This window comes from Leucopleurus acutus (genome assembly GCF_964270905.1).
Source record: "Leucopleurus acutus genome assembly, chromosome: 9".
NCBI classification, from domain to species: domain Eukaryota; kingdom Metazoa; phylum Chordata; class Mammalia; order Artiodactyla; family Delphinidae; genus Leucopleurus; species Leucopleurus acutus.
The window spans coordinates 32,504,965-32,523,753 of record NC_139144.1 but is presented as its reverse complement, the minus strand read 5'-3'; the positions used below and the strand labels follow the sequence as shown (position 1 = coordinate 32,523,753).

At 39.3% G+C, this 18,789-nt stretch overlaps 1 protein-coding gene across 1 annotated transcript in view; it reads left to right on the top strand.

The window, feature by feature from the left end:
• Nucleotides 1-18,789, top strand: part of ELAPOR2 (endosome-lysosome associated apoptosis and autophagy regulator family member 2) — a gene marked incomplete at its 3' end in the record, with an annotated part of 288,322 nt that overhangs the window by 254,207 nt on the left and 15,326 nt on the right. The window contains exons 17-23 of the mRNA XM_082846355.1: nt 473-610; nt 2,066-2,329; nt 3,055-3,228; nt 6,165-6,354; nt 7,634-7,730; nt 8,286-8,387; nt 17,261-17,387. Coding sequence (XP_082702481.1) covers nt 473-610; nt 2,066-2,329; nt 3,055-3,228; nt 6,165-6,354; nt 7,634-7,730; nt 8,286-8,387; nt 17,261-17,387 — 1,092 coding nt within the window. The remainder of the gene's footprint in view (nt 1-472; nt 611-2,065; nt 2,330-3,054; nt 3,229-6,164; nt 6,355-7,633; nt 7,731-8,285; nt 8,388-17,260; nt 17,388-18,789) is intronic.

The following is an 18,789-nucleotide window of genomic DNA, read 5'->3' as shown; positions in this document are numbered from 1 at the left end:
GAGAATTTAGAATTCCTGTGTGAAAGCCGCCTATCAGAATCCCTCAAGGGAAAAGATAAAAGATGGAAAGAAAGCCTTGTCATTTTATGAGGATCCTAGAAGTTTACTGTCAGAAGTTGGAGGAATTATGTTTCCCTTTCTGCATATATTTCCTAAGCTGGAGTCATACCCATACACACACACCCCACCCCTCCCTCCAACAGAAAAATTCCTTAAACATAACTATGATTTGCGGCCTCTTTCACAGTGTATTGATGGCGCGGTTGATACGTTGTAATTACTCAGCTAGTAAGTGCTTGTGCAGACTTGAAGGGAAGTTTTGGAGGGTTTTAGTGTTACATGCTCTGCAGATAAATATCATGAACGCTGTAGGGTTTTCTGTAAATACAAACATATAACTGTAATGTATATACATGTATATTAATACTGAGTTGGTGGTTTTTTGTATGGATTTTTTTCTACTATATTTTAGGATATTAATAGAAAAAGTACCAACGTGGTCGAATCATGGGGTGGAACCAAAGAAAAACAAGCTTACACCCATGTCATCTTCAAGAATGCCACATTTACATTTACGTGGGCCTTTCAGAGGACCAATCAGGGTCAAGATGTAAGTTCCAAGCACTTAAAGAAAATAAAAGCCACAAAGATGATCCTCCCTGTGGAGATTTGTACAAAGTGGTCCCTCACATCTCCTGGAGGAAAAGGCTTAGCTTTTTCCTGATGTAGAATCGATCATTTGGTTACGGAGCAGACTGGTATAAAAATGGTATTTTTGGGGGGTTTGTGTTTTGAGAGCAAGAATGTATGAAATGGAATGACACAATGTATCTTCGAATTGTTCTATACTTTGAACAGATATAGTTCGTAAGAGCTTAAGAGAAAGAAAATCTTATTTTGTAGTTATTTGAAAACTTACTTTTAAAGCTTTCTGAGACTTCGGGAAGGTGGTGACTTTCTTCCCCTTCGTCTGAAAGATCTGACGTTTGTCCAGGAGGCATTATCTGATGTTGGTTTATTACTTCATACGGTAACGACTGTCTCCTTTTATAGCTTGGCGAGTGTGTACGTGCACACTGTTGGGTTAACACACGGAACTATTCTATTTTACTTTCCGTGGTAGAATAGACCTTAATCCTCCCCTAAATATTTTCCGTTATATGCTTCAATTACATGTTATTGTGGATCTCCATTGCTGTGGCGTTCCCAGGGTGAGAACAAGGTAAATCACGGTTTAAGACGCTGCCTTAACATGGTGGCAAATGTAGAGCATTTTCTCTTTTCAGGTTTTCACTGGGGAACCCATTCCCCAGGTTTCACTTGACTCCAGCTGCTCTTTTATGAGCGCTCGGATTCCCACCTTGTGGGGTGTGAACATGCTGTGCAAGGCTTCCTTGCCTCCCTTTAGTCTTTGCCCCAGACAGAAAGCATTAAGAGGCGGCGCTCTACTGACACAGTGGTGCTCACTGCTTGATGAAAACTAGAGCTTAATTGACTCAGTGTCACAAGAAAGAAGAGTATAGTAAGACCCAGGTTTTTACTCTCTGTTACGCATCCGGTAGAAATCAGAGTATGTTGCTTAAGGAAAGTGCTAGAGAGGGAGGGAAAAAGCCTAAAGAAGTGATGTGATTGCACCACTATCACACAGTTAGTGTTTGGGTGAGGAGTTTTTAATCCCCGGTCCAAGTCTTTTCCACATTGCCACAGTGCAAACAACCTATTGTGTCACGACATTTAGGCTTATGTCTGAATAAACAGTGATGGGAGCTAAGGTTGCTCTTTTGTTAAATCATATTGGTTTTCCCAGACATCAAGTCTATACATTTGCCTGAATTTGTACCCATTATGACATGATTTCATGGCTAAATTCCTGGAACTCCATTACTGTGGAAATGAGTTTCTAGTGTTAAGGTTTAATATATTTTTAAAAAGTACCAAAAAGGAATACTATTAATCCACTGGCTGGGACACTTTGCTTAGTTATTTTGGTGATACGAACATAAAACAATCTGGTTGTACAGCTAAGCGCCAAGGCAGAAGTCATTACTTTCTGCTCTCTTTTTAGAATAGACGGTTCATCAATGACATGGTGAAGATTTATTCTATCACTGCCGCTAATGCAGTTGATGGGGTGGCGTCCTCGTGCCGTGCCTGTGCCCTCGGTTCTGAACAGTTGGGCTCATCGTGTGTCCCCTGCCCCCCAGGCCACTACATTGAGAAAGAAACCAACCAGTGCAAGGAGTGTCCGCCTGACACCTACCTGTCCGTACATCAGGTCTATGGCAAGGAGGCTTGTATTCTATGTGGGCCTGGGAGTAGAAGCACTCAGGTAAGTGGGTCTGTATTTCACTTATCCCCAGGAAAGCATATTTTAAGACAAACCCAGAGGTTCCTCTTAATGTTTCTCCAGGAACTATGAAGTTGCTATTTTTATTTATGAATGGCTTTTTCATTCCCTCTCTTATTTTACGTCATCTTACATCTGTTGAGCACTTAATATGTGCCATGAAAGGGCTAATTACCGGGGGCATAAAATATTAAGAAGAGGATCCAAAAAAGAATGCTTTCCAAAAATATTAAAACTGAGTTCTTGTGTATTCCATTAAGGTCGAGCAAGTAAGGTGCCTCACTATATGTAGGCTGTAGGCGTGTGTGGAGAACAGCAAGAATATCTCATAACATTTTAAGGGTGAAGATGGATGCTGTATTATGAGTGAAGGAAAAAAGAGTTTAATGTCTGTTGAAACTGGCATAACAGGACATTTTAGCTGTTTATTAAAATACCTTTCTATAAGAAACTAATCTTAGAATAACGTTACTCCGTTAAAAAATTCGAACACTTCTGAACTTTGCGTAGAGAAATCTAGAGTGTAGACATTTTCTATATTAGTGCGGTAAGATATACCATAACTAAGACAAGATTACTGAAATGGTTTTTAAACCTAGAACTTTCTGGAAACACATTTTTTCGTAGCAGCTGATGCTTTCTTTCCTGCCGTATTGTTTTCGCTTTGTTTTGTTTTGTGTTTTACATTTCTTAATCTTTAATCAAAGGACCACTCAGTTTGCTACAGTGACTGCTTTTTCTACTATGAAAAAGAAAATCAGAGTTTGCACTATGACTTCAGCAACCTCAGCAGTGTGGGCTCCTTAATGAATGGTCCCAGCTTTACCTCCAAAGGAACAAAATACTTCCATTTCTTCAATATCAGTCTATGTGGGCATGAGGTGAGTTCTGGCTGGCAGGGTGAGACGGAGCTATGTTTCAGCTCTGACTGAGTTATTTTCTGTGTTGATGCACCAATAAAATCTCTATGGAAGCTAACAACCAAATGTCAGAAACTGAGCTGTGACAGCTTAAATCCTCTGTTGCTTCCTAGCACGTTGGCAGTTTTCTCCACCAGGGGCAACCTTGTCTGGTTCTCAGTCCATCAAAGCACTTATCCAGTCAGTTGAACCCCCAAAGCTTGGAGCTACGGAGCAAGGGCTTTGAGGATCTTTCATTTTTGTAAAAGTGGGTCAGGCTTGTCAGTCCCACCTATTTTTTAGGCAGGGAGTTAAGGTTTGAGAAAGTTTGACTGTTGCTTATATGGTCAAGTTTGTGTTTTAAAAAGAAAGGACTTTCCAGAGGAAGTTTGTCCAAAAATAAAAAGGACGCAAGCAGGGCACAAGTGCCAGTTGATAAGGTAGCCTCTGCTAATAAATAATGGGATTTAATTTTCTTTGGCAAGAAGCAGAACGTGAATGGATACTGGTAATGGGAGAGTTACAGGACTGCGTGTCCAATGTTTTTGTGGGCATAGAAGGTCAGGGTTGAGGTGTATGTGTGTGTATTCCCCGTTAGCAAAGGTGAAAATATACTAAGGCCTTTCCTCCGTGTCTCTTTCCGTTTTAACTCCTATGTCGCTAATGGTCTCCGTTATGAAATGCTGTGCCAAAGGTTGTGCAAGGGAAATAAAAAGACGTCTCATGGCTACAGAAGTTCTCAAACGAAAAGATCTATACATTTTACGTGGTATGACATTTGTCCTGTCCTGATTTTACATGGGGTGATCCAGCACACTCACCCAATTGATCACTCACTCGGTTCACTCAATTAAAAAAAATAATTAAATGCCTGTTGGGTTAAATGCTGTGTAAAGCAGTGAATAAGATTAATTCCACTGTATATCACACTTCTTGTCAGTCTCATTCCTGTGTTACCACACTGTCTTTGCTTTCCTCTTCTCTCTTCTGTCTTCCCTCTCCTTTTTTCCTCTTTATTCGCATTCCTTTCCTCTTCCTGTTGTTTTCCTCTTCTTTTCCTCAGTAGAGTCTCTCTGCTCTTTTTCCTTGTTCTTATGACGTCAAGAGTTTAATTTAAGCTTAGTAACAATATGTTGCACCTGTAATGCGGTGAGCACGCTTGGTGGTGGGAGAACATTTTATAGGTTAGGATTGCTCGCTGCATTAAGGAAGAGAAATCTTTGTTCTTTTCTTTGTGCCCATCTGTGCACACTCTACATCTGAGACCAATAAAACAGTGTTTCTGTTTTTCGTTATATATTTCTTCATAGAAATTGTAGAGTAAGGTATAGTCCTTTGCAGCGGGACTGTAGTATATTTAGACATACCATATTAAAAAAAAAATAAGAGTCAAACCATTTTATAAGTTATATCTTCTCACCACCCTCCAAATGATTAGAAAAGTAAGCTCCTGGGCTTCCCTGGTGGCGCAGTGGTTGAGAGTCCGCTTGCCGATGCACGGAACGCAGGTTCGTGCCCCGGTCCGGGAAGATCCCACATGCCGCGGAGCGGCTGGGCCCGTGAGCCATGGCCGCTGAGCCTGCGCGTCTGGAGCCTGTGCTCCGCAACGGGAGAGGCCACAGCAGTGAGTGAGAGGCCCGCGTACCGCAAAAAAAAAAAAAAAAAAAAAAAAAAAAAAAAAAAAGGAGGTTTAGCCAAATGTAAGGCCTCTCAACTCTACTGAAAGGGAAAAAACTTGGGAAAATGGAGATTTATTTCCATGTTTAAAGAGACAGCTGCGAACAATTAGGTAGCCTTAAAAAATGGTGGGAAAAGTAAGTTTTGGGAAATCTGTATTTGAGAAGAAAACCTCCAAAAGTAATATTTAAAAATCAGAAGGAAAAATTTATACACTAATCCTGTATTCTCTCCAGGCATAAAAGGGCATGTAGCTGCTATATACAAGGCAATAGGCAAAAGACTGAATATTGTATTCTACCTCTGCATGTGTTTCAGTAATGATAGTATTATTTTTCTATAACATGAAAGGAGTATTAGAACTATATATAAATAGGGAAATAGCTATAGTTACCATATTTATAAAAAGTATAAAAATAAATAAATTTTAAAAAATGTATATTCAGGGCTTCCCTGGTGGCGCAGTGGTTGAGAGTCCGCCTGCCAGTGCAGGGGACACGGGTTCGTGCCCCGGTCCGGGAAGATCCCACATGCCGCGGAGCAGCTAGGCCCGTGAGCCATGGCCGCTGAGCCTGCGCGTCCGGAGCCTGTGCTCTGCAACGGGAGAGGCCACAACAGCGAGAGGCCAGCGTACCACAAAAAAAAAAAAAAAAAAAAAAAAGTAAGCTCCTGTATACCCTTCAACGTACTGTGTACTTGAGCAGATCCACATCACTGAGTCTAAGAGTAGGTGAATAAAGACACTTGCAGTGACCAGCTGTTCAGTTGCTGTCCTAGGCTTTTACGTTTTCTTTTTCAGCCTTGACATTACTTTTTTGCCACACACAGGCCTATACAGGAGAAGGAAGAGCAAGTCCTTTTTCTTGCTATTAAAACCTTCATCGGCAGTTTTCTGGTTCCTTTATGCACATTGTTGTCCTAAGAATTGAAGATTTCACAGATGACTTATATTTCCTTAAGTCAGATGGCTTTCATCCAGCACAAATGATGCTTGTAGTTGGGGCAGCAGTGCAGCCTTGAATTACTGTATTCATTATAACTTCAGGGACTCTCAAGCCTGGTTGAACATTGGAATTGTCTCAAGAGCTTTTAAAAAGTACTGGTGCCTGGGCCCTCACCCAATCAATTAAACCAGAATTGTGGTGAGGAGAGAGCCAATGCTCTGCTAGAATCACTAGCTAGGTGAGATCCAGTTTAGAGACTGACCTTCAGTGAACCTCTTTATGACTTTATTTTCCTAGGGGAAGAAGTTGGCTCTCTGCACCAACAATATAACAGACTTCACAGTAAAGGAAATGGTGGCAGGGTCAGATGATTACACGAACTTGGTGGGAGCATTTGTATGTCAGTCAACTATTATTCCTTCTGAAAGTAAGGGCTTCCGAGCAGCCTTATCGTCACAATCCATCATTCTGGCAGATGTATTTTTAGGTAAGTTTAATTTGGTTCGTATATGCGTGCATGCATTTGTTCTAAAATTGTGGTACTGATAACTTGTCATTGCACTGGTGCTTACCATCGATGATTAAAACCTACAGGTAATTCTAAACCATCACTTTATAACATGGTTAAAAAGCCCCTGCAAGTGAGATCTTTTGATCGTTCTCAGGGAATACAAGAAGCTTCTGAATTTAGGTATTAACTTGTGTGATATGTTGTTTTCTGAGAGTCTGTGCCTTTCATCAGATTCTCTAAGCAAAATAATAATAAACTCCCAAAACTGTGAACAAAAGAAGAGTAAACAAACACAGTATAAACCTGAATCATAATATCTGCCGCCAGTTTTCATCATCTCTTCTCATACCAGAAGTAATCTGGTGACAAACAGCAGGAGGGAATGTGCTGAGTTTTATTCCCCATCTGTCCCTCCAGTCTTTCCGGTCTAGAAAGTTTAGGGAAGCTTTAAGAATAATTCAGGTCCCTAATTAGTAATTCCTAAGGATCAAGTTCATTAAAATATCTGGGGTAGGGATTAGGGATCTAACAAGGCATATGATGATCTAACAATGTAACAAGCTTCTTAGATGATTCTAATCTGCAGCCAGATTTGAGAACCATCGTGAGAGACTCCAGGGGAATCTAGCTATAATTTTCAGCACCAAGGACAGGTACTTAGTTTGTGCTCAGCATCAGAACTCTGTTAGAACAAAGGTTGCTGTAATTGCTTGCATTTTGGCTCTGCTATCATTTTGCCTGGGGTGGATGGGTGGGGAATGCCTTACTCCTAGATTAAACAAATTTTGGAGTTTTTTTTCTGGAAATTATTAGGGCACAAAAAATTTTGTTTTGGCACTTGTGTCTATAATGAATGTGAATGAATGAAAAGCTGCATTAGCAAAGTAGCCCAGCTCGTTTGACACAACTCACAAGAGGCTGAGAATGATAATAGTAGATTGTTGAAATGTTCGAACTAGAAGGGATGGTGGAGATCATCTAAATTATTGCATGCGTTTTACAAATTCAAGACATAAGAATCAGGGAAGTAAAGTGACTTAAGCAAAATTGCAAAACTAGGGAGTAGAATCTTTTATTTTCTATTCTGGAAACTTTGTAACGTTTATTGTTCTTACCAAGAATGCATTAATTTAAGAGGATATTTCTGGTAAAATGACAGCATCAAAGTAAAGTTATTTTCTATTTAGATATACAGAGACTAAATAAGCCTAATTTTCCCATATTGCTTAATAGTTTCTTTTTTATTCTTGTCTAGGAGTGACTGTTGAAACCACGTTGCAAAATATTAATATAAAAGAAGATATGTTCCCAGTTTCACCAAGCCAAATACCAGATGTGCATTTCTTTTATAAGTGAGTGAACATGCTGCTTCTCTTGACTGTTTTCTTAATCATAAGGACATCACTTCAGGGTGCCTAGCATGGTAGCTTATACCTAATAGGTAGTCAGTAATTGGTTCGTAAGTGAAAGACTTAGTAAAAAATAGGAAACGGGGAATATGTAGAAAGCATTATGTCATTTTTCTCATATATATAATCTTCTAAATTAGGCAATAAAGAGACTCTACTTCATTGTCTAGGCAGTAATTGTAATTCACACATCAAAACGTCAGCCTAAGTCGCTATGACCTCTAATCTCTTAAAAAATTCTTTTGCTTCTAATTTTGATTATAATTACAATAGCTTTAAATCCTTTGATGATAGCGTATGACTTTACCTGGGGAGCAGTCAGCTTTTCATAGTCAGTGAAAGTAAATGAACTCAGTATGTATTAAAATTCTAAATTAGTGAACTTTGATACATTTTTTCGTTTATTCATAGAGCACAGGAGCAATTACACACAGGGTATTTTTGTCTTTGAAATGCGTGTCATATATGTTTTGTGAAATAGCGTTTCTCTTCCAATAGGTCTTCTACAACTACAACCTCTTGTGTTAAAGGCCGATCAACTGCTGTGAAAATGAGGTGTAATCCTGCTAAACCGGGAGCTGGAACCATTTCAGTACCCAGGTAGTCTTATTTCTATATGATTCTGCCATATTTGTATTTATTAGGAAGAAAAACTCTCCAGAATCTTACTATTTTAAAACACGTTCTCTATGGATATAAAGCAGAAAGGGAACAAAGAATCTGTAGATTTTTGTTGTACAGACGTGCTGGGTGCCTGTAGAGAGGTGTAGGCCCTTGCCAATCTCAGCACTTCCCAGTCTCCTCAATGACATATTCTCGTCTGGTTTGCCTGAGTGTCTAATTGTCTTGAAAATTATTTAAGTAACATATAACTATATTGTTTGTATCCTTGGATTGAGTCTTAACTATCTAGCCTCTACTTTCTTGAGAGCCGGATTAGGAACGTCCCTGGATTACAGTTCTTCCCCAGCAAGGGACCATCTGGGTGATCTAGAATCTAAATTTGAGATTAAGCTGTCTAACCTGTGTGCCATAGTTTCTTTCTCTATAAGGGGATGAGGGTCAGGTTAGATGCATTTCCAACTCTTCAGTTTTCTGATCACTGGTGGCGAAACCACCAAGGTAGAGTCTGACCTTTACACTAAGTAGCACAGTTCATTTAACTGATTGGCATTGAGGCAACAGCTGTCCACAGTCTAGATGTGATTAATACAGCCACTTTGGGTGGGACCAGTAGGAGAAAAGAAGCAGGTTCATGGACTCAAAACTGTAAACTTAAAGACTGTTTTCATGGCATGAGTGAAGCTTAAATGTCTCCTGATTTTTATTTTTTATAGTTATTCATTGTTTAGTATGTAGATTATTTCTAATCTTTTTAGGGTTAAGGTACCTTTGGATTATAATTTGATTTGCACATTTTTCTCCATCGAGCTAGCAAAAATTTATCTTTAAAAAAATGATTGACTTAATTTTGTTTTTGATAGTTTCACGGTAACCTTTTGTGAGATTTTGAGCTATCCTGCGTATGTTACATCAGGATTGGAAATCAGTGGTCTAAGCATTGCTCCAGTTACTTGGGCATCTTAAAAATAATTACAGTGATAACATAGTATTTGGGGCTCATTTCTATGCATAAAGGCATACGAGCATTCACCTCTTACCAACGCTGTTACTCTGGTTCTCGTAGATGTATGTATTAATTTTTCTCCTCACCTTTTCAAGGTGAGAGAAGAACGTGATGAGCGCAATACATAATAAAAGGTAGTGGACATCAGTGAAAGAAACAGAGGGAGCCTGGTACTCAAGGGCATCGTGTGGTGGAGGATCCCTGTGCCAGTGTTCACACTGGAGTTGAGGCAGCAAGCACACTTTCTTTATGAGAAGGCGTATCCAGAGATTCTTTCACTGTCCTCTGATATCCCACCATATGACTTCAAGTTCAGAGGTTTGTTTTATTTACTGTAGCACTTCTGAGGTCCTTTCTCGGACCTAGCAACTCACTTCTCTGGAGTCCACCTGGATGACTTCTGAAGCCTCCTCCAGGAGCCTCTATGACTTAAGCAGATAATGTTACTGAAGACTAACTCTGTCCTTTAGAAAGTGTATCACTCTAACTCTCCCAAGGTGGATTCTGATGTTTTAACGTAATAAGAAAGTAATAGTCTCACGATGTTAAATGATGGCATCTAGAAACTAATTTTTTTCCCTGTGAGGAGAGGAAAAGTTAAGTTCCTCCTTTGACCTCAGGCAGTGTTTTCTACTTGACTGTCTTTGCAAGGGTTTCCCAAGATCATATGCAGCAGAATACCTTGGGGTGTCTATCTTTTTTTTTAATTTTAAAATTTATTCTTATTTATTTATTTATTTAAAGCAATCAATCATTTTAATACTTTAACTCACATTTTTTTTGTTCAAACAGAAAGTCACAAAAATTATAATCATCCTCATCAGTTCGCTCAGTCCCATGTAATTAATTTTTTTTATCTTGATCTTTTGTTAGCACTTTTATGAATTCATCAGTTTTCCATTAGAGTTCTGAAAATGCTTACTCATTCAGTTCAGCAGTATAGTCAGTTACCAGAAACCTGTACTTGTCAGTCTTCTCCATGAATTCCTTGAAGGTGAAACCCTTTTATAGGAACATTTTTGCAAAAGCATCAGAGTGGGGTGTCTATTTTAAAACTGATTTCTCGGCCTTCCCTGAAACCTAAAGAATTTCCGAATGTTTGGAACAGGAATATTTATAAAAACACAAGAGAATTCTGATACATATTAAAATTTGAGAAACATTGGTCTTAACCCCCATTTTGGAGATTTGACTTTTTTGTTTTCTGACATAGATTCTCACATGTTGTTTTGCACTTTCGTTTTCTGAAAAGCTAAATTAAAAAGTCGTGGTCTACAGGGTGGATGCCTTCACCCATATTTTGATGAAGCTCTGTTTATAATTATGACGCACACTGAAGTCTGAGGACCACATCTCTAGGGAATGCTTTCAACCCCACAACCTAAATGTGCTGGCCTTTCGTTCGTTCTTTTTTTTTTTCCAAACATCTTTATTGGGGTATAATTGCTTTACAATGGTGTGTTAGTTTCTGCTTTATAACAGAGTGAATCAGCTATACATATACGTATATCCCCATATCTCCTCCCTCTTGTGTCTCCCTCCCACCCTCCCTATCCCACCCCTCTAGGTGGCCACAAAGCACCGAGCTGATCTCCCTGTGCTATGCGGCTACTTCTCACTAGCTAGCTATTTTACATTTGGTAGTGTATATATGTCCATGCCTCTCTCTCACTTTTTTCATTCTTTCTTGAATCGATTTCCATCAGGGCACGAGGGGGAGCTCTGGGACCAGGATCAGAACATGAGAAACAGCAGCTTGTCCGGAAATAATTAGAATTTTTTTTTTTCTTTAAGCTGTAGGGCTGAATAAAGATTTCCTACTAACAGAAATGTTAACAGAGCCGAATTTACTTAGGTTACTTTTGAAGAGGACTTAATTTGCATTTTTCTTATTTGAGCTTTAAGTTCTCCAGGAGAGAAAGAAAGGTGCTAAGCAGGCAGTTGCCTTGCAGAAGTCTCATATGCTGACCAGGAAGTCACTATAGGGAGTCCTTGGCAGTTGGGAAGGGATGCCATCCCCTGGAATTCTCTCTTGGCCAAGAATCTTGGCAAACCAGGCAAAGGGGACTTTGGCAGTAGTAATGTTGGCTGGGGCTCTGTGTCTTGGGGACCAGGGAAAATATCAATGAGAATGTCTTTACAGAAAGTGAAAGGGGCAGGAGAAAAGGGGAACTGTGTTCTCCGTGCATCTCCCATGCAGTGCAGAAGGAGCGGCAAATATTCTGGGCCGCCTACTAAACAGCAGTTGGAAGCAACAGCCTGTCTGTTTGGTCTGGCAAATGCAGTTGGTTTCTAATTCCACTAAGTATCTGGAGGGTGTGAGACGTTTTCAATTAAACTTAACAGCATGATGTCTGTGGCAGATGAAATCAGAGTCGGAGTGGACTTTTGAGATTCTCTACTGCAGTTGGTACTTTGGCCAAAGAAAAAATTGCGAACATGATCGACCACTAATATCCGTAAATAGATGCCTCTCCAGCTTCTGCCTAAAAGGCTTTCCAAAGCCCTAATCATGATCCTGCGTGGTTAGAGGAATCCAGGATTCTCCTTTCATTAGGAAAAATTTAGACCTAAGCACGTGTCCAAAGTGCTCTTTCAAAAACATGAGAAATGGCTGTTAGTTTTAACAGCAAAGTTTTATAAAGGTTTGAAAAAGTTTTTAAAAAGCCTTATTCGAAAACAGGTAGAGGGAGCCATGTTTACTCTGGTAATGGAGATGTCATAGCCCATTAGAGATCCTTCAGTCAAACCCATTTACTTGATACAGTAGCAAACACCGAGGACCCATAGCTATAGAGTGGCACGGTCAAGATGGAATGATTTCTTGAGTGTGTCTGTTGTTCTTTTCATGCCATCGTGCTTTCATCTTGTCATTTCCCCCTATCCCTTATAGACAGAGATTTGCAAAGAAGTACATTAAACAGAGGCATGTAGCACATTTATCCGGGGAACAGCTCAACTGATCTGCCAGTGATTGGTACCTTCTTTTTAATGACTCATCTTTCCTCAAACAGGGTCGTCTTTATTAACGTTCTGAGTTAGAGGAAAATCTTCCTCCTCTCTTTCTTACAACTTAGGACCATATTTAATCGCTTGGGTAGTTGATAAATAAATCCAAAATCGTTTTGTGAAAACCTCCTTCAAAATCCAAATTCATTTTCATTCTACGTGTAGGAGATTGTCTGAGGAGATTGTCTCTCACAAAAGGGGTGCTTCACACTTCTGTCCTGATAGTGTTCAGAGGTCGAGCACACCAGGGGTTTCTTCACAGGCTCTGACTTAGAGTCTCTCTATCAAAGTCGCTGGATCTATTGGATGCTAGTGTTTTTGTTGGTATTTGGGGAAGGACTGTTAAAGCCAAACCAGTTGTCTATTCATTTTAAGTTATTAAAAGCCAGAGGATAGGGCTTCCCTGGTGGCGCAGTGGTTGAGAGTCCGCCTGCCAATGCAAGGGACACGGGTTCGTGCCCCGGTCCGGGAAGATCCCACATGCCACGGAGCGGCTGGGCCCGTGAGCCATGGCCGCTGAGCCTGCGTGTCTGGAGCCTGTGCTCCGCAACGCGACAGGCCACAACGGTGAGAGGCCCGCATAGTGCGAAAAACCAAAAACAAAACAAAACAAAAAAATCCATCTACATATGGGGCAGTTCTCGCCGAAAACAAACCGGAGACTGGCAGGAGGGGTCGTCTGTGACCAGGACTGTAGAGAAAGATCCACGTGGAGTCGAGGAGGAAGGGAAGAGAAGCGATCAGGTCGGGACCTGTGCCCCTAGGAGGGGACACAGAGAGGAGGGAGACATCACAGGCTTGGAGATCCTCCCTGGGGAGGGAGCCGTTTGAGCCACGTAGTGAACACCCCAGCCCTGGGGCCTGACACAGCCAAGGAAGCCATCAGCAAAATGAAAAGGTAGCCTGCTAACTGGGAGAAAATATTGGCAAGTGATACGCCTGATAAGGGGTTAACCCCCCAAATATATGAACAGCTCATATAACTCAATATAAAAAAAAAAACTAATTTAAAAGTTGACAGAAGACCTGTATAGACATTTTTTTCCAAAGAAGTCATATAGATGGCCAACAGGCACAGGGAAAATGCCCAACATGGCTAACTATTTGAGAAATGCAAATCAAAACTACAATGAGATATCACCTCACACCGGTCAGAGTGGCCATCATTAACAAAATCACGAATAAATGTTGGCAAGAATGGAGGAGAGGAAACCCTGGTATGCTGTTGGTGGGAACGTAAATGGATGCAGCCACTGTGGGGAACATTATGGAGGTTCTTCAAGAAACTGAGAATAGAATTACCATATGATCCAGCAGTTCCACTCCTGGATATGTATCCGAAGAAAATAAAAATACTAATTCAAAAAGATACCCACACCCTAATGTTTTATGGTAGTATTCTTTACAGTAGCCAAGTATGCTATCCAACCTAAATATCCATCCACAAATGAATGGATAAAGAATTTTCATTTTGAAAATATTTAAAAATGGACTGTGATGGTTGCACATATAGTGACTATATTAAAATCCATTGAATTGTACACTTTTATATTGTGAATTGTATGCTATTTGAACTATATCTCAATAAAACTGTTTTAAAAAATTTTAAAAAATAAGGGACTAGGTAGTGTCCGTAAATATAATTTGTCCATGTCTTCATCAGATGCTGGCTTTTGCGAGTTAACCAAGGGTAGAACCTGTAGAAAGGGAGATTTTTGCAGGACACGGGTAAAATTTTATAGATCTAAGACTTCTAGGTCAAAATATCTTGTGTTCAAACTCTGTCATAAGTGATTGATGCTCTTCAGACTTAGGGCAAACAAAATTAGAGCAAGATGCAATGGTGTTTTATGGACCCTACACAAGAAGGGTTTCTGCCAATGACAAGGCACCCTTGGCAGAGAGAGGCTGCGCTTCCTGAGATACCAAAGCCAAAAGGAGTCACCAGGAGGTCAGAGAGCATTGCCTGTGCCAGGGGATGCCAGACTGTACAAACTTCGTCTCGTTTCTTTGAACGTGTACTCATTGGTTTCTGTGGTGGTCACGTAGAGCAAAAGTTATGTCGAAGCACAATTAGCGACACCTGTAAAAAGCTGGTTGGGAGGAAAAGATGGTGGTGACACAGGTCAGCAAGGGGAAAGGTATTTCACATATCTGGCAATAAAAGATTTATCTATCTTACTACTTTTTTGCTTTTATCTTTTTTTCTATTTTCGTTTATATATGTAGGCACTATTGAAATGATTACTGCTTCATACATTCTTGTTACTTCCCAGGGAAGGCCTGATTCAAACAGTGACAATTAGGTTTATAACAAAGAATCAAATTTGGATATTCCACATTTTAAATGATTGATTGAGTTAAAAGAATTAAAGAATTGATTCTAAACGAAACTGCTTTTAACCTAAGAGTTTCTTTTAAAAAGTGAAGTCTGCCAAGGAAAGGCACTGAATCATTGTAGTATTTTGACATCTAATGGCAGCTTTATAAATTATATTAACATCTTGATTTTTGTTTGTTTGTTGTTTCTTTGGCTCTACCAGTTCTTTAGAAAGTGATGTGCATTGTTAATGGTCTTTTATATTTTGCAGCGCTTTAAACTTTACCAAATTGTTCTCTCATTTTATCCTTTGTAACCACCCTATGAATGCAGTATAGCAGACATTCTGCTTTTGACAAATTATAAAAGTGATACGGTGGGGAGGGAGGTTGAATCACTTACGGAAGCACACAGAATCATTTGAAAGTCCAGTTAGAATCGTAACCCAAGTCTTCTCTGTAGAGCTTTTTGCCAGTTTGATTAATTTTCTCCTTTTTTTCATTTGTTGAGTTCTTTTTTCTCAACCTTTAGCATACTTACTCTTTCATCTTTCTGATATAAACAGTTTTTTCTCCTTTTAAAGTTTTTCTGTGTTGGAAAAATGAAATAGAAAATAATTCAGGGAGGAAAGACTTGAGCTGGAAAGCCTATTGGTAATTTTTGCTAAATGATCAGAAAAGTGTAATTATTTTGAAAGTTGCAAAGCATTGTTATGCAAATAAGGCATTCTTGAAGAATTTTTCTCATTGATTACACAGTCTTTTTCAAAAGAGCAATTTTGAGTTGCTTTTACTGACCTGGAAGGTAGAGGGCAGGAATAATTTTTTAAGTGGCATGGTTTTCATCTGTTGTACTTTCCTTTTAAAAAAATCTCTCTTTGCTTCTTAGTCTGAATATATTTATTACTCTCTTTTCACAAACAGAGAAATTAAGGCAGTTAAGAGAGTCAAGTCATTTTTCCGAAGAGTTGCTCTTCGCCATTGTTCTTAGGCTTGACAATCTGGGTCTCTGTTTCTGAAGTATGTCGTACAGAACATTGCTTTTGTTTACCTCCCACCCATGTCCACTTAGTGTGCAGTACACGGACACTTCAGAAAGATAGACATGTGAAAATGCATAAATTTTCAGGCATGTAAATTTGTTTCAATGTTCATATTAGGGTACCTTAGAATATATTTAGTTAACTGACAGTATGAAATTTTACCTTTCTGGTAGACTGAAAATTAAAGGTTTGGGTGCTGTATCATCAGAAAGGCATTTGAAATGAAAACTTAAAAAGGGATGTTTTTTGGATTCTCTCTATTATTGTGTGTCTATCTTTTTGCTATTAGTTGTTTCAGGACACCTCTACTCTGCACCAGCTGAGGTCTGAAGGAGGTTTTCAGGGCAATGCCCGGTATTTACACAGCTTGACTTAGGGGAAGTGCAGTAGGCAAACTAAGGGAACAGTATTCCCCTGGTTTTAATGGATTCATGAACAAAATAGTCATTCCCGTTAGAATCTTTCCAAATAGTTTCTTGCTTCAGTCAGTAAGGATTCACCAAGAAACTTTCCGGCAGCTTTTGTTTTTTTTTTTTTTTTTGGGTCATTATCTGTACCTGTTTCTTTAAATTAACCCCCCCCCCCAGCTTTATAGAGATATAATTCACAGACCATTAAAATTCACTCATTTAAAGCGTACTGTTCAGTGGTTATTGTATATTCAGATATGTGCAAGCATCACCATAGCCAACTCTAGAAATTTTTCATCACTTCACAAAGAAATCCCATACCCTTTAGCTATTACCTCTCTAAATCTTAGCCCCTTTCCTGATCCTGAGCAACCACTAACCTACTTTCAAATGTTGAAATCTAGTTCCCTGTTATGGACTTTCATCTGAATAACAGCATACAATACGTGGAATTTTTGGTTGGCTTCAGTCACTGAGCATAATATTTTTGAAGTTCATCCAAGTTGGGGCATGTATCAGTACTGCATTCCTTTTCATGGCTCAGTAATATTTCATCGTACGGATATACCACATTTTGTTCATCCATTCATCTGCTGGTGGACATTTGGGTTGTTTCCACCTTTTGGATATTATGAATAATGCTGTTATGAACATTCATATACAAGTTTTTTTGTATGGACATAGTATTTTCATTTCTCTTGGATATTTACCTAGGAGTGCAATTGCTGGATCGTATGGTCATTGTGTTTAATTGTGTGTGGAACTGCCAGATTCCCCCAATGCTGTACCGTTTTATATTCCCATCAGCAGTGTGTGAAGGTTCCAATCTCCCCACATCCTCACAACACTTGTTAATATCTGTTGTTTTGATTCTAACCATCTTGGTTGGTACAGAGTGGTATTTTGTTGTGGTTTTTGTCTCCTTTAGATTATTTTTCATGTGTTTCCTCAGCATCCATGCATTGCTTCCCAGTGTGTATGCAGCATGCATTCAGATGTTGATTGGACTCAATTGAAGGTGTTACAAAAGCTGTTGGTTTTGTGGTTTTTCCTGTTTTATTTCAGCAAGTGTCCAGCAGGTACCTGTGACGGATGTACATTCTATTTCCTGTGGGAGAGTGCTGAAGCTTGCCCTCTGTGCACAGAGCATGACTTCCATGAGATTGAGGGTGCCTGTAAGAGGGGATTTCAGGTAAGAGGCAAACCTATCTAAGCAGAACTGTGTCATTGAAAATATAATTGTTTAGTCCAGCATTGCTTACACCATAGAAACTGAGATTCAGTAGCATGGCTGAAGCTTATAGTTAACTTAATGAGATAGTAATATGTATTTAAAATCAAGTTTGATACCTAGACTCCCATATGTTGAGTTAGCTGAAGATGTGTACTGGAATTGGGGAAAATGAACTATAGCAAGGGAGCTCTAGACTATGGATATTTACCCAGAGTATAAGGAAATGATATAATTAAACCGAAATATGGTTTATATAATGCAGTTATTGGTATAATTAAGATGAGGATGATATAACTGACTCTCCACAAGAAGCATACAGAAAGAGTGACTCTCACGTGCACCCCTCCCACATATATGTAAATCCAGATCCTACTCTCTATTTTCTCTGCAGTCCTTCGTTTGCTTACTTGTTTTTTAAAGTAAAGTTGGGATTCTCTGCTCTGTATTTTTTTGTTTCCATTATGCCTTTAATACACTTCCCTTGTCATTAAATTTTTTTTAAAAAACATGACTTTTAGTTATTGAAAAATGTGCTATTATATATGCAATTTGGGATTTAATAATTCCCCTGTCGGACATTTAAGAAAAAATTGAAAACCATCTTTTTGTAAATAAGTCTGTAATGAACATCTTTGTTAGACATTTGATTATTTCCTTAGAGTTTATTACTGGAAAGGGATTAACTGGATTCGAGGAGATGGGACATTTTTAAGGTTCTTGATACGTGTTACTAAATTGCTTTGCTTGCATCAATTTGCTTTTCTACTAATAGTGTTTGAGAGTACCCACTTCCCTGCACCAGCTTTGACTAGTACCATATAAAAACCCAAGCTTTACCTCTTTGAAGATGACTTACCACTTCACTCTCTCCAAATGCCATTGAAATGACATTGAAGAAGCACAGATGAGAGGATAAATCAGTACCAGTGGTGGGGACCCTACTGGAGAATGGGCATCAGAGGATCAGAGATTCCAGTGGGATTTCTGAGATCTAGAAAGTAGATGGGATAGGACTGACTTTCGGGTCAGCATGGAACGATGCGAGGGTGCTCACTGGGTAAGGGGATTGAACAGGGGAGCTGTTCTTTCCAGGAAAGTCTTAAGGAGCTAAGAGTTGGCAGGCTGGAGGGTTGAAGAGGGAGAAAAAATCTGAATGTCCCCACCCAAAGCCATACATTCAGCGTATTTGGAAGCAGTAGTGTCTACCTTTAAGAATAAAAAAAACATTGAGAGCTGTTCTCTACATTGGTATTTTTCATACTTGAATGACAGTGAACCTGTAGTAAGAAAGACATTGTACATGAAGCCTAGTACACAAACACAAACTCAGACACATAGAGATATGCCTAAAAATAAAATT